Below are 15998 nucleotides of genomic sequence, written 5' to 3' on the forward strand. Positions count from 1 at the left end.
CTCGCCCTCATATACTGCACATAGCCTGGGGCTCTCTCCATATATGTTACCAGGCAAGAGCATGTCTTGTGTTTGAGAAGACACGTGTGTTCTGTTGAGTTCAACATGAAAACCATAAACAATTTCACAAGCAGCAGCAACACACACAAATGAATAATTTAGCCCAACTGATATGACCGTGGAGCTAAATGATTCATCTCACACAGATGTGCTCTTGAGGAGCGGGCGGCGTACCTCTAGATCTTAACGCTCTCGGTTCCGTACACGTTGTAGCCTTCTCTGTATGTGGCAAAGTTCTGGGTGTTGGTCGGGGGAGCCGGCTTAAAATTCTGGGCATTCTTGGCCAATTTCAGCCGTTTGGTTTCTTGCCGTGACTTATAACAGAACTCTATCAGAGCCACCATCATGGCCAGCCCCAGCCCTCCGACCAGAATATAGAAGACACCAGCCACATTGCTTAGACTGAGAGCACTTGTCTTGTCCTGGGGGAAAGTGAATGACATAGTTAAGGGTTTTGCAGTGGAGTGAGAGCAGCAGAACAAAGATGCAGCCTGTATCCTTCACACTGAGCCTGACTTAGACTTGACTTTCAACAGTAAAATTGCCTTGCTGAATCATGACACCCTATCTCACTGACACTAGATTATGAAAAGGCTACTAACAGCTACAAGGAACATAACATTTAATATGCAATCAGGTGCTAAGGCTATAATTTAGAGTGAACTGATTTTCCTATGGTTGTCACAAAGTTACGAGGAACTTCCGACTGCCATAGTCAAACCATTCTCCACTAAGGAAAAAGAAGCCAACTCTCAATGCTCTGCCTATCTGCTGGTGAATGTAGAGCTCACGCTTCCCTGCGCTATTCCTTTGTCAAATGGCTTCTGCTCGTGACCATGTTAGGAAGCTGGTCAGTATCGCACAGGTCGACAGCTCTGAAAATCCCTATCTTAGAGACATGTACGTATAACTCTCATGGCAACATTGTCATACAGTACAGTCAAATTCAAAATAGATGAATGATAGCTCCATTGAAGTTAAAAAAAAAAAGACTAAAGATCAAACCATTTTGCTGCTGCTTACCTACCAAACATATTCATTAAAAATTTGTTCATTAGAGTTTTACTATTTGCAGTTTAACCCTATGAGCGTGGAGGTGTCATAAAGCTATCTAGCGAGGCTGCCCTGGGATCTGAGGCTTCGACTGTATCTCAGAGGGTTAAATAGTTGGTTTATTACATTCCTCCACTTCCTGTGATGTGCAAACTGAGCCTCTTACTGCAACTCCCAGCAGCCAAAAGATTCGGAGGACACCCTATGGAGCTCCCGCCGCTTTAAAGAAGTTTAATCGGGTAACTCATCACAATGAGAGGCTTCGCTTTCCCGTCGCACCACGGGAGGCCAAAGAATCTAATAGACACATCTCAATGCAAACTAGTAACGACACATATAAATCAAATTTTCATTAACAGTTTGGTAAATAGAAACAGCAGCATAATGGTCAGAGTATCATGAATGTCAAGAGTGAAAATGAGCAAAAAAATAGCATTTATCAACAACTATTAACTGCTGTGATTTCAGTTGAAATAGTGTATCTGCCAGGCACTTTAGAAGATTCCCCCCTGAGCGTTATCATTACAGTTTTAACAAAAAAAGAGCGTCTACTTTTTTATATTGCATTAAAAAGAAGAAAAAAAAATTGGGGAAGCAGTGCCGAGTGTCAACGCCACGCATACACCGAGTTACAGTTGGTGGCAGAAAATCTAAGTAAAAAAGAAAAGAAAAAATATGTGTAGCAAATTAAAATGTATTCTATAGATGTTATAGAAGTTTTGTCTTGCATATGAACAGTACGTCAAAATGCAATTTGGAATCAGTACAAAAGACCTGCAGCGACTGACCTTACTTCCAGAGTCCTTGGTTCCACATTCACCCTTATCGTACCACCATTTGTTTTTCAGCTTGTCTAAGATGCCTTGTTCACTGAGTTTCAATACTGCAAGGTTTACAGGAGTTCTTCACGTGGGAAATAACATAAATAACATTATATTATGTTATTTTATGTTATTCAACTTTAAACTACTACATACTTAACAAAGCGATAAAGCAGGATCCCTGGCTGTGTCAACATCACAGAGAACAGGCATTCTACCTATTACCTCTATAACCCCTAGTCTAAAGCCAGGGCCTGCTCGTATCGCTTTGAGTAATCGGCAGACGCTGTTAGCGGGGCGACGAGCAGGTACTGTAAAGTACAATCTGCAGGTCTGTGAATACTTAAAAGCATCAGATGACACTGGTTTGGGGACAGGGGCCTTCTGAGCAGCATTTAACAGATTCAGTCCAACAGGAGCTTTGACTTAACAAACAGAAAAAAAGATCTGACAGATACTACCTTTCTATCTACATTAAATCAGCATAATGCTGCGCTAGTTTATACTTTTGTTGCCACAAAGGCTACAATACATGTTTGGGGGACATTACAACCATTTTCATAAATGCCCAAAAGTGAAAGTCTACTCAATTCTAATGTGTCCTATTCCAACATATCGCTAAGAAAGTTTTATCTCCAAATTACACCAGATTAGTGTCAGATGAGTGTTTCTCAAGCAAACTGCACAGAGCTGCAGGACTAAGCTCAGAAGTATTTGTGGAATAATTCCTCTCATATTTGCCTGTAGCAGCATAATCTAACATCTGACGCAGCTGTTTCTTTCCGTTTGATTTCTTAAAAAGCAACATCATGACCTCCGAACACAGCATGTGGACATAAATTATCATAATATTCTACAGAATGAGAATTACTTCAGGAAAAAAAACAATTGCAAAGCTAGATAAAGATCACACTTTGTAAATGCCATAATAAATCATCATTTGTTGTGCGGGTCAATCTCAGTAAGAGTGGAAGGGAAAATTGAATGCAAAGAAAAATTGTGCATCGATAAGTGAGTGACCTGACTCCTCCCTGGCAACAATGTCCCCCAAGGGGATCCATGCAATGCATAATGCACTGAGAGAAGATTACACCACTGTATATCCCTCAAAGCCAATCTGGAGAAACGGACTGTGAAGACCAGACCATTGTCTTGGCTCAGAGAGACATTGATTAACAATGCAATTACCCTGTAACATGCTCTGTGTCTGAAACTCAATCTAGGCTACACTCTGTTGTGCCTGGGGGCATGAGAGAGCTGTGTGTGAGTGTGTGAGCGTGTGAGTGTGTGTGTGTGATGCCGTGTGCTCGTCTATGTGCATCCCCTGTTGTCTGTTGGAACACGGAGCTGTGAGCGGGACGGGGCCAAGCAATGCACTGTTTGGAACAAAAGCGCTCCAGGCCTCTTTATTCCACCTAATCAGGCCTTTCCACTGAGTCCTGGAGAGCTACGACAAGCCAGGAAACAGAGACAGGACGGTACGTACCTGTGCACGACAAAGATCGATGACAGCACAAGAGACAGACACTTTCACAGGGCTCCTGAGCTTGCTCTCAGTAGCACAGGGAGGCCTCCTGAGCGCTACAGAACATAGCAATGTTAGCAATGAGAACATTGAAAAAGATGACATTAAAGAGTCCTTTTAAAATAGGAACCACTGGCATTGGTTTGACATTATTTGATCCGTGCCTCATGCAGCTTCTTGTGGTGAGGCTATCTTTGCAGTCACTGCAGCTTAACAGTTCACTGTGGCCCTGCCATATCCATGACAAATGACATGGAGGGGGTAATTATCCAACGTAAGGTCTAAGGGATCTTGAGGCTTGTGTGGTAATTTAGCCAATTATTTGACCTATAACATGACATGTGGGCTGACTGCGTCATTTGTCAATTGACGTGAATTGTAAAGAATATAATGTCACAGCCTTGTATGTAATTTAGCGAAAATGGTCCAGTGCTAAATGGCACATAACCTACGTATTGTTACCCTAACTTGTCAGGGGTAAGTGTGGGTTTCACACTCAGCTACATTAAGTGCCCATAATGGAGAAATCATTCACAATCTAACCACAGAAGAAGAGGGAGAGATCTGATGGTTGGAAGGGTCACAGCGAGGTTATTAATGGGTTGGGGTAGGAGCAGCATGGAGTGGAGTCAAACCACAGGTGGTGCATCAGATAAACCAATAAAATTGAATTATAAGTCTTTTGTTTAATTAGACTTCTCACGTTTGCCTGAAATGCTTATTCCCCTCAAGACGCCGCTGTTCCCCTTGCTTCCCTGTCGGCCATTTGGAGTTTTATTTGCAGTCGAGAAGAATCTGTCGTGTTGGCTTCAGCGCTCATGGGCTCTGGGTCAGTGTCACGGATGTGAAGCGGCTGAAGTACTGCAAAGCCATCTCTTACAGGATTAGCAAACTTTCACCTTCGTGACAGAATGCTGGAGGTAACGGCCTTCTCAATACATTGCTTGGCCAACTACCTTACTTGTGTGTGTGACTTACTAAGAAATATCTCAAAGTAACTAAGCTACCTTGACAATGTCCTAACAGCTGAGACGAGGTGATCTGCCCTACAGCTGTGGAAGGATGGATGAACAAGGCTCAACCTTTCCACACTGTAGGGCAGCCATGTTCCCTTTACAATAGTCAAACGGTAAAAAAGCTCCTATATTGGGCCTTATTTGTCTTTGAACATCGTATTCTAAATAACCACAAATAATATTTCCTGTTTGCTAAGCAAGAGCTCCTTAGTTCGATCTGAGCTGTTAAACCATCTGGTCAGACGATCAGTTAATTTGGTAATCTGCCTTCGGGCAGCAGCAGGTCGGTTGGGATGGACAGTTGGCTCGGTTATGGTTGGGTTGTCGTAACAGCCTTGCCGATTACTCTGCACTATGGTACCCGATTGTGGTGACATCGAGGCTGACCTTGGAGTCACCTCCCCCGCTGCCGCACTCTCCCTTGTCGTACCACCATTTGTTTTTCAATTTGTCCAAGAGGCCTTGCTCATTCAGTTTTAAAACTGCCAGGTTAACAGCATTTCTTGAAACGATAAAACATAACTTGTAAGAAAATGCACAGGTCCGTGAGAAATCTAATGCAGAGTATTAATTGTACGAAGCATAATAATCATAGGGAATGGTAGAGAGACTACCAGTGTCAAAGCAGGGACAGAGTACTGTTAATCAGAATGGTCTGGGAAAGGACAAATTGTTTAAGAATTTCAGGAGTATGGAGAGATAAGAGAGGCTCATATAAGGTAAAGACAGTGTTAAATCTTGGAAAAGGTGGCATGAAGGGTTACGTAGTTTAGAACTGTGCGGGATGGGGACACTTGTCATTGAGAAGAAAGTAACAACAACAAACATCATGCAATTAACATTTGTCACAAGTGACAGCGCAGCTTTTAAAAGCTAAATTGAAAAACCATTGAACTGTTAAATTAAAAGTGACAACACAACAGTCAGGTAGGACAGCACACAGGACAGAGGGAGAGATCGAAGGAGAGAGAAAAGCAACAGTAAGAGAGACACAAATATGAGGTGACTGTTAACTTTAGCCTTAACGTCTGGATTGGATTTCTCTAAAAAATTCTTAATCACATGTATAAAAACATTGAAAAAACGTTATTCATCATTATATAACCTCTGTATCCAAGTGCATTTTAAAGTCATTCTACTGTTACCTCTGTGTCCACAACAAAAAGAAGAGGGAGAGAAGAGAATGACAACAGGGGGACATCAGGGTAGGTGGAATACTATAACAACATTGATGATATTGTTATATTATCCCACCCACCTTAATGCTGAGCCTTTGGGGGTCGCCACACCGTAGCCTTTCGAGTCGAGGTTCCCGCCCACTTTCATGGTGTCACATGGCTTCCGCTGCTCGATGTACTCGTTCATGGTGGACTCGAGGAGAAAGGCGAACTTGCCTTTAGACTTTCGTACCCGGGCTACGCCATCGGGTGTGGTTTTAACAAACACTGAGGGCTCAGCGGATTTCATGTATGACCACATCTTCTCATACACTGCTATTTTGGAGCGCTGTGCGGAGAAGAACAGGAGAAGAGAAGTAGTTTAGAAACATGAGCATTATATTTGTCATAATGGAGTTTGCAGGATTTTTGTGCTTAATGATCACGTCTTTAAAAGTGGCATCAACAAGTATTTATAGACATCACTGAAAGCAGTGGTGTGATATCTTTAAATACTTCCACAAAATACAGAAGGTGAACTTATTCACAAGATCATAAAGTACAAGAATTTACAAAATCCATTTTTCTTTATCAGCATGGATGTACTGTTTGAATATTAGGTCCCTGTGTTGCAGCTTGCAGCTCAAATTCACTGAGTGAGAATGAGGATCACACATCACCGCTACTGCAAGTAATGTCATGCAAATTGGGTTTTAGTAGAAATACTGACATTTGTGGGCTCGATTATGCAGAAAAATTCCAATAATTAAAATTTTGTGACTGTGAACTGCAGGTAATGCTCATTTACATGGAGACTTGCAGAAGTTTGGATCAGTTTGATGAAATGTCAGTCCCAGTGAATTAGAGCCTTCGTTTATAGTCCTAATTTAGCTTTAGAAGCTATTACGTTCATTCAGCAATGCAGCCATTAATGTACAATCTCAGCTGTGACTCAGAGGCGATGTGCAGAAGAAGCAATAGAAGTGTACAAGACAGCGGGTTTCACAGACAGGCAACCCATCACAAAGTGACACAGATGAGCGTTTCCCCAGTGCCTGGGGTCAGACTTAGCGAGCCTGTAACTTCTGGAGGACTCGAGTCCATCTATAATAAGCATCAATTAAATTATTCAATGCCGCTGGACTTATTTTGGCATAGGCATTTCATACTTTGAACAGATCCTGGTCCAAACAGCAAGAGCCAGTTCCTAAGTGGCACTGTGGCTACTCAGAACTGGATCCTAAATAAAAAAAGGACACTTTCTTTTAATAAAGGCCAGAGGAAGACGAAGCGGTTGGATGGGTTTCAAGAACTGGCTGAATCAAAAGATCGACTGCAGCCAAAGGGTTTGGAAATGGAATATGGACGAGCTGTTGATAGACCAACATCTGTCCGAGAAGCTTCCCTGTAGTTTGATTTAAATCTCATATGTAGCACATGTCATGTAGTACAAAAATTATTGTTTGATTCAGCTTTGATGTTCGAATCATTGTATGAGCCATTTATCTAGCAACAAGAATACTTTAGTCGTGCTAGCATCTCTGCACAGCAATGATTTGAGCTGTTTGCATGCTAAAATTTTCACAATGACGATGCTTACATTTATATAAGCGGGTATAATGTGCCATAAATCATCATCATCATCATATAATACCATAAGTAGCCTGTTTGAAATAAAAATAAGAAAGCAAAAAATAATAATTTCACCTGTTTTTTAGTCAGGCTGGTATTTAAGGCTGAAAGTAGCTGCTTTCAGCTACTTAGATGTTTGTAGATGCTTAGTTCTATCATTTCAGAATCAAATTTAATTCTTCTTTGGATTTTGGATACAAACTGATGGAAAATGAAAAAAAACGTTAGTTGTTGTGCTTGTTAACAGGTCATAGAGTCATTTAGGAAGTCTGGAAAAGAGAATATGTATTGAAGCTTTACTTAAACGTGAAGATAAAAGATATTTGAACACAGAATGAACTCTGGTTCTTTGAAAATCCAAACACACTTATCAGTAAATTGACTCATCACAGTCCTGAATTGGTAAAAGCCTCCTTAATAAGAGCAGGCAAAAGCATATCTACCCTCTTATGCGTTTCTATTAATAAACAAAAGCATTAACCTTGACCCAATGAAAGTGCCTCACCGGCATGTAATCATATACGATTTGTTTGTAGGCATCTGTCATAGAGCATCAGGCCAAGGGTTAGGATGAGATGTGACAGCTACATAACACAAATTAAAAAGTCTGCATGATGAATGTTCCACGCTCAGATGAAAAAGCCTTGAATCCGGGGCGATGGCCGTTGTATTCTCATGCAAATACAGCAGACTGGGAGTGTGTGTGTGTGTGTGTGTGTGTGTGTGTGTGGGGGGGGCAGTTAGAGATAGATGTGATGTTTTTGTTTACAATCTTGCTCAATGTGTTCACTGTGGAAAGGACATTCGTTTTGGAGGACGATTCCCCCAAAGGCCTGAAGCGGGAACGCTGCAGAAGCCTCCTCAAATGAAGAGAAAAGAATGGATCTGGGCATTGATTACTGGTGACAGAGTGTGCTGCCTCAGTGCTCTATGAAGTCAATTGATCAATATCAGAGCTCGGACAAAGTGCAACCAAAACCTAAATAGGCCCGAATCTGCCGCAGCTAAAGTCACTAGCAAGATGCTTGAAGCCGATTCATAAGGAGAGAGGAAGAAATATTTGTTTATCAACTGATGGCCCATAAGTGTGCATAAACACACACACACATACACACACACCACACACACACACACACACACACACACAAGCACTTTGAGCAGCTAGGCCTTTGCATTGAGTTCCATTCATTGTAACCAAAACCTTATCCCTTAATTTGATCAATAACCAATTCATACCTTATTATAGCCTTAACCTTAACACAATTCAAATCTTACCTCTAACCTTAACCAGAAGCTCAATAAGGAAGCTCAAATGATTTGCCTCATTAGGAAGGAGCTCTGGTCCCCATGAGGACAGCTGGTCCTGACATGGTCAGTGTTTATGCTGGAAAAGGTCCCAAGGAGGTATAAAAACGAGTACACACACACAAAGATGCCATGATGTATTGAAAGTCGACTCTCATCTCCTTTAAAATCGAATCATTCACGTTCCGGTCTACAGTGGTCATTTAAAATTCAATTAGGGAATAATGACTGTAGAAAGTCCATCATCAATGAAAAGACAACTTGCTGAGCAATTATATACTGCCCCTAAATACAGCGTCATACATGTGGCTCTCCCTCACACCACATAATGGCTCTGTGAGGACGCACCGCTGTGGTCTAAATGACCTTCCAGACGATTAACAAGGATTTGATGGCTGCTGTATAATGTGAAAAGAAACACCAGTCCATGCTGCAAACTGCACAACTCCCGTCCTCTAAGTGTCTCCACATTATACTAAAGCAATCATGATGGTGCTGTTTTCATAACAAAGTACCCACATAGGTGATCTCAGCCAGCCCTCCCACTAAAGTGACACAGTTACATCATCTGTGTAGGTGTTCCTCCTACAACTCTGTCTGAAGCAGTTCCCTGCTGTCTTCTAACAGCCATACAAACAAACTCAGGTCTCTTGTTCCAGCCTGGTGACCTAAGGTGAGGTATAAAGAGAACAGGACTTGCCTTCAGCAAGACAAGGTTAGGGGAAAGCCAGAGGAAAAGTGGTGGGTGCTCATTATTCTTGTAGGGAGAATACTGAAAGTCAAATCAGGACAGCACCACATAGAGAATAGACATGCACTCCAAGCAGACGGATACAGAAGATGGTTTACTTATAGCGAGGGTCAGGAGTTCATGTTTTTAATTCTTAAACCTGTGACAGCTGATTTTCTTGGTGCAGCAAAAAGTAGCTGCAAACATAACGTGGAAATATTATCAAGCACACATGCAGCAGAGAGGCCATAGGTTCAAAAGTGAATGATTATATGTCTAATATTCACTTCCTTTTATCTCTGTTTTAGACTCCACCTACCGCCAAGGGAAACACCCGCTCTTATTTATTTAATGTGCTTTTAGAATATTTACCAGCAAGCAGCTAATTATCTTCTGGCTACGCAAATGGAAATGAAGCTATGCTCGCAAAGTTGATTTAGAATTTTGGGATACTTGCATCATGAGAGGGATAATAGTATTATTATTGTTATTTATCTGATAAGAATGTTTTGTTTTAATAAATTAAAACTATGTTTAAAGGAAACATTTAGCTGTTGTCAGGGGGTTAAGTATTTTGTTTGATGGCTGCAATTGTTTCACAGTCCACTGTTAACTCTCTTACCAGACAAGCTTTGGGATATATGCAATCTCTAAGCAATCTAAAGATGAAATGCGTATACTCAAATTTTAAATCTGTGTAGTTACGGATGATACACTGAAGTGGACATGGGAGATGGACAAAATCGGATTTGGTCTGTGTTTTAGTAATTCTCTCGTTTGCGTATTTTGTTGTTCGAGAAATAAACAGTGTCATTAAAATGTCCGAGAAGGGACGAGTGATTAAAGCCCAAAGTCAAAGAAATTGCCCTCTCCATTCTAAATAACCACTTAATCTGTATTGATTCCGAGTTACGCAGCGTTTCCAGACCTCTGCCCGCTGCCCTTCGAACCGCAGCCTGTTGTTTATTCTGGCTGCGGCGTCTCGGGCTGCTTTCATTATGGCCTCTCGCACACACACGCTCCACTGCTTGTATATCTAAATGCCATTTCCAAACACCCACCACTACATTTCCTTCAACTTTACTTCCCTTCCATTTGGTTTGCGGACATCACCACTTTCCCCCAATATCCTGTTCGCCAGGACTACCTGTATCTCAAGTATGCAGAAATGAAAGTTGAAGCTCCGTGGGTGTGCTTTGTCATTGAAGTGCCACACGCCATGCCCTGAATACCAATTGCTCGTCTTTGATGCTTGTTGCTGGACTCCAATAGCTGCTGTTGCTGCTCATCTGAAGTTCGCCGAGGCCCACTGAGGACAGCACTTTCCCTCAGAGGTTACGCGTATCTCACACAAGTCTGTCATCACTTTTGTCAGCTTTCTCTTTTATGCAAACAGGCTCTAATCTTTATAGCAGCCTCCCCTTCACTCAGCACTGTACTGAAACATAAAATGACAAGAGCTCGGGGAGTTGTGCTACACTGTGCTGTATATGATTGCAGGCCGACCTACAAGGATTTCTTGAATAAATATCCTTGCTGGCTTCTCTTCATGCTGAACGCAGGTCTGCTCTGCATAAAAAAAGCTACTTATTAAACATTGTGTTGGACCATGCAGGAGCTATAGTGTCGGTGGCCGCGATAGCTGAGACGTGAAATTGATTTTCACGCATAGTAAAATGTATTGGTGACTGCAACCAAGCTGTTGTTCCCATCTCCACCACACCTGCAGATCAGTAAGATGCATGATGTTGGCTGCCCAGGCTCGGAGTAATGTAGAATCTCTTTCGAAGGGAACAGAAAACAATGCTGCAGTCTCATTTCTCTGTGCAATTATCATTGTTTCATTGTTACACTGTTAAATGAGGTGCATAAAGGGACAGCAGTGTGGTTGTCTTTGATGGTCTCACCCCAGTCTTTACACGTAATTAAACAGCGACATCAGCCCATTTTATCATCTCAGCCATTATTACCATCCGGGCTTCTCCTTCAATGTTCATTTCAAAACGCAACCGTGCCAAGCCTTTTGATGGAATAAAACCTCATCAAGAGGATAAACACGGCCCTGCTGGTAAAACTCATCATTTTCTAATCATCCAAAACACAAATATTCAACTGACGGCATAAAAAGATCCGTGACAGGTATTAAAGCGATGAAACAAATCGCAGTGGCGCGTGGCAGCTGCTACGTCAGGGGAAGAGCAGCACAAAGCTTGAAGCTATCTCGCATTGTGTCAAGGTAAAGCAACAGACAGGCTGGGGACAGAGGAGGAGAGGCTGCCCAAAACAAGCAGGGTAGTCTGGAGAAGAGGAGCCAAGAGCAGGTAGAGCCGCAGTGCCAAGCGCCTACAGCCATTCAGGCTGCTGCTGGGCTTGTCGACGGGCTCCCAGGCCAGCTGTCCTAGTTTGTTGCGAGCAGCAGAATCTGGGATTTCTGGGCAATCAACACCATTCTCTTTGAAAATTCCTCTACAGCCTCATTCCCCATTCCCGAAATTGAGACAGGTAATAAGCCACATGTCCAAACCGTCAGTTTTTTAGGAGCTATGAAAAACAGCCTCTGAGGGATAATGTCAAACACGGAGGACAATGAGACAATGAATCTGATTTGAAAAACAGAAAAGCTTGAGTTGAAGGTTTTGTAGCTCATTATAGTCCTTGTTTTATATTCACATCACAGTATCGTCATCCTATTGCACATTTTTAAACATGCAACATATATTTTTTTTTTTTTTAATATTCTTTATTTTTTAATATTCTTTAGCAACATATTTCTGATCTCATAGCTATCATCAGGTCGCTCTGCAGAATCAACCAGGTGATATCATCAAATATTAAACACCAGCGGTGTCAGAGATGATGACATATGTCTTGTTTGAAACGTTGGACTTGATTTAAAATTTCCAGCTGGCTGATGGCGTATGTGTCTAATTAAGCCTGAATGTGTTTCCTCAAAAGCAGATCTGCGATAGAACTTGAACCCTTATTAATCAGTATTTTTTTCCTTGTCAGCCCTCTCCAGCTTTAATTAAAAGTCCCTTGGAAAAGCGGTTCACGCATGACATTTCCTATTTGAAGACTTGTAAAAGGGATGTAGGTAGGACACTCATTATAAAAAATACAGGGAAACTGCGACTCCCTGACCACCACCTCTCAGATTGTTTGACCAGCAAACCCTTTGCGTAGCTCCATTGTCCGGTTGAAAGCCTAATCTGTAATTGTCGTCCATCATGTCTGCGACACAGAGACATATGGCGCAGCCCCTCTGATGAAAGGGAAAGTAATGACAGGGGTTTCTATGGAGAATCAAGTGTTGCTGTCACACATGTCAAATGCCATGTTTCATTAGATATATGATCCTGTCAGAGAACCTTTCACAATCAAATCCTAGGAGACTACAGTCTTTAAACAAACGCTTCTTTTTAATATAACGCTTTGAACACGCTATCTTTTTCTTCTTTGTGAGAAAAAAACGTGGATTTGATTTTGCATTTTGTTGTGCTGAGCGATTCAACCCAGGGGTAATACAAATGAATTGCTCTTTCTGCCAACAGGCTGCAGCTGTGAAACATATGAATTGTTTCTCTCCTGCTGATGAGTAATGAGGGAGTGTAAGATAAAAGACTGTCATATTGCCTTTTCGTCATCACAGGCAGAGAGTTGTTTCTATTAATTATTATTCAACTTACTGTTCTGCAAATGAAAAAGGACTGGACTGATGGAGCAGCAGCGCCAGAAGCTAAGACATCTATGGATTTCACAGCAGAAGGTTGATCAGCCTTACAGACATGCTGCTGCTGAGCTCCTGCATGTGGTTGCCTTTCAGAGATTAATGCACCTTCTCTTCAGATTTTACTTAATTTATGAGCTAATTGTCGGGCTTGTCCCTCATGCCGATGGACATATTGCTTATTCCATCTGAACCATCTTTCAGAGCGCTCTGTTTGACCTGCAGGACTCTTCTTCATCAGGTCCAATTTGCCAGCTCTGGCTGGCTAGCTAATTATATTTCATGAGCTGACCCTTCTGAGTTTGAGTGCTTTGATTAGCCTCCTGTTTTTATCACCTCGGAGTCTTCTACGTTGTTATCACACTTTCTGCTGACAGCCCCAGTGCCTCAAGGTTGCACACTGCAGCACTGCTGCATCAATTTCATATTCATGTCGTAAGAGTTCAAGATCTGCTTCTCTGTCAACATGCCTCATTTGGAGCAATCTTGTGCAGGTCAGGAGTGCTTCACTGAAGGTACAAAATGGAAAAGCTGCAAGGAGGAGTTTATTGAGTATGTTACACAAAAGTAGCTCTTCTGAGTGAGTGCACAATGTTAAGGCCTTTGCATGATTTGGCATTTGAGCTGAAAGCATTTGATTAGTCAGCTGCTGTGTGTGTGCGAAACAGTATGTTTATGCACTACTTACCCTAAAAAACTCTTTTGTGGAGCCTGAGTCTAGAGTGCCATATGCTATCTCTGTCTGCTTGGCCAGATCCTCTGCACTTTCTATGGGAGAGACCATTCTCTCCACTGTCAAGAAAGCAGCCAGGTTGGCTGTGTAAGAGGAGATGATGATGAGGGTGAAGAACCACCACACACCACCAACGATACGGCCCGACAGAGACCTGCAGGAGAAAGGTTGATGACAGGGAAAAACAGAATGTAATTACACAGTGACATGTGGTGCCTATAAAACCACTAAGATCTACCAGTTGTGTTTAATGTACATAGTTGCAACGGTCATCAGAATTTCCTGGTAATCGTTAAAATAACCCTGTACTGTGTCAGCACTCCAAAACAGTGCACTTTCAAAGAAATTAGCGGCAGTTGTTTAAATGTACTCTAATCCAAGTGGCTGTGAAACAATCTGGGTCAAAGATCACCTAATAGCCTGAAGAGAGTATTGATGAAACCATTTTGTTGACGACAATTTCAGCATTCAAAGTGCCAAACTCAATAACACTTACAGTATAATAGCTGCAATAAAACTGAAATAAGTCTAATTTCAAGTAATGAACACCTGAAGGAAGAAGGCAGTAAAATGAATATGCTTGAATAATTCATTCCATGTACTTATTAACAGCTCATCTCATCACTTGCAGGTGAAATGTCTTGTTACCTCGCCAAGGAGGATATGTTTTCACTTTATTCGTTTCTCTGTTAGTTTGCAGAGTCACGCTAAAATTACTGGAAGGTTGACCAAGAAACTCGGTGGAAGGATGGGTCAGGGAAGAATCTGTTACAAATTTGGTGCAGATTTTATAAAAATGGGCGAATCCAAGGATTTTGTTTCCCTTTCTCTGCAGTGTTTGCATCAGAATTGATTTGGTCTGGTTTGGTAGCAGGGGTGCAAGTGCAAGGGCAGGGACGTGGCTCTTACACAGCAGATTCAGTGACAAGCACATGGACTAAAGAGGGAAAGTCCAATTATTGTGTGAGTGAGAGAACTATGGTACCCACAAGCATGTGGCAGATAGTCCTGTGAATAGTGCTTCATACAGCCATAGTTATACAATGTGGCAAAGGAGCAACAAACCACTTCAGAGATCTCTTATGTCATTATGAGAAGGGTAAAAAAAAAGAAAAGTTTGGGATCATTACAAAACTCTGGCTGGGTAAATAAGAATAAGGTGGACCACCACAGTCTGGATGACTAATGGAAAACACTGTTTTGGGAAGATAGGGCATTAACCTTGGTTAAGGAACCATCTCATCTGCTTTGTATTTTTGTATTTGTTTGTTTGTTAATAGGATAATGCTAAAACTGCTCAACTGATTTCCATGACATTTATTGGGGACTGTTGTGTCTCTGGGGATGTTTGTGATCTCTGAATGTCAAACAAATTAGCAGTATCTTTTTCTATTCTGCTCTGCGGTCCACTGCTGGTGTCTATTGCAATTGACCTACCTGGGTGAGATGTCACAGCCCTGCTGCATGAAGGCGCCCAGTGAGAACCAGAGGGAATTGAAGATGCCAAAGTCATTGGGAGGATCAGGGGGAGTCTGAGGGTCTTTGGTCTCGTCCTGTTCATCCAGGTTCCACTCATAAGGACTGAACCGACTGACCAGGAATAGGACCACGCTCACCCCAATATAGGCAAACACTATACACATCCAGATCTCATAGGCCAGCGGGTCCAGGAAGGAGAAAACACCGGGCTTGGACTTTTGGGGCTTCTTTATCATAATGGAGATGCCCAAGCTCATAAAGGGCTTGGAAAAGTCTATCATCTCCTCTCGAACCAGAGTAATGGTGAGAGGTGCAACAGCTATATCTGCTCTCTGGAAACAGGGACATGCACAGTGAGCATTAGTTATGACCTGCATGAAGAAACAGGTCATTTTACATGTGTGTGTGTGTGTGTGTGTGTGAATGACTGGCGCTGTAGAGGGAAGTTAAAACAATGTTTTATCACACATATTTTACACTGTGACGACTGAAGGCCAGCTGAAAGGAAAAAACACACACAGGAGGAGAAGAGTGGCATTTGCACAGTGTTAGGACTTAGGATGGTTAATACATTTCAGATCCAGACTTTAAAATTGATTATTTTCAGTGAAATGTGTCCACATTGGGAGGTGAGACGGAAGAAAAGCTCCCAAGGCCCCTGCAAGACTTTGAGAGAGACAGCTTGGAAAAAATCCACAGAGGCAGATGGGAGTTTGAGTCATATTTGACCAACTGCTTCCTTAATCAGAACCCGAGGAGA

The 15998-nt window shown here is 42.0% G+C and overlaps 1 protein-coding gene across 2 annotated transcripts in view; it reads right to left on the bottom strand.

Moving 5' to 3' along the window:
* Positions 1–236: 236 nt before the first annotated feature.
* The window catches only part of gria3b (glutamate receptor, ionotropic, AMPA 3b), an 80995-nt gene continuing 65233 nt past the window's right edge, over positions 237–15998 (bottom strand). The window contains exons 11-15 of one of the 2 annotated variants that reach the window (XM_061079365.1): positions 15197–15570; positions 13715–13913; positions 5734–5981; positions 1902–2016; positions 237–482 (exon numbers count right to left, since the gene is read on the bottom strand). In XM_061079365.1, the coding sequence (XP_060935348.1) occupies positions 237–482; positions 1902–2016; positions 5734–5981; positions 13715–13913; positions 15197–15570 (1182 nt within the window). Of the gene's footprint in view, positions 483–1901; positions 2017–4862; positions 4978–5733; positions 5982–13714; positions 13914–15196; positions 15571–15998 lie in introns of both variants that reach the window. The other variant, XM_061079366.1, reaches the window with a different exon arrangement.

Source organism: Limanda limanda, chromosome 10 (assembly GCF_963576545.1).
Source record: "Limanda limanda chromosome 10, fLimLim1.1, whole genome shotgun sequence".
Lineage (NCBI taxonomy): Eukaryota > Metazoa > Chordata > Actinopteri > Pleuronectiformes > Pleuronectidae > Limanda > Limanda limanda.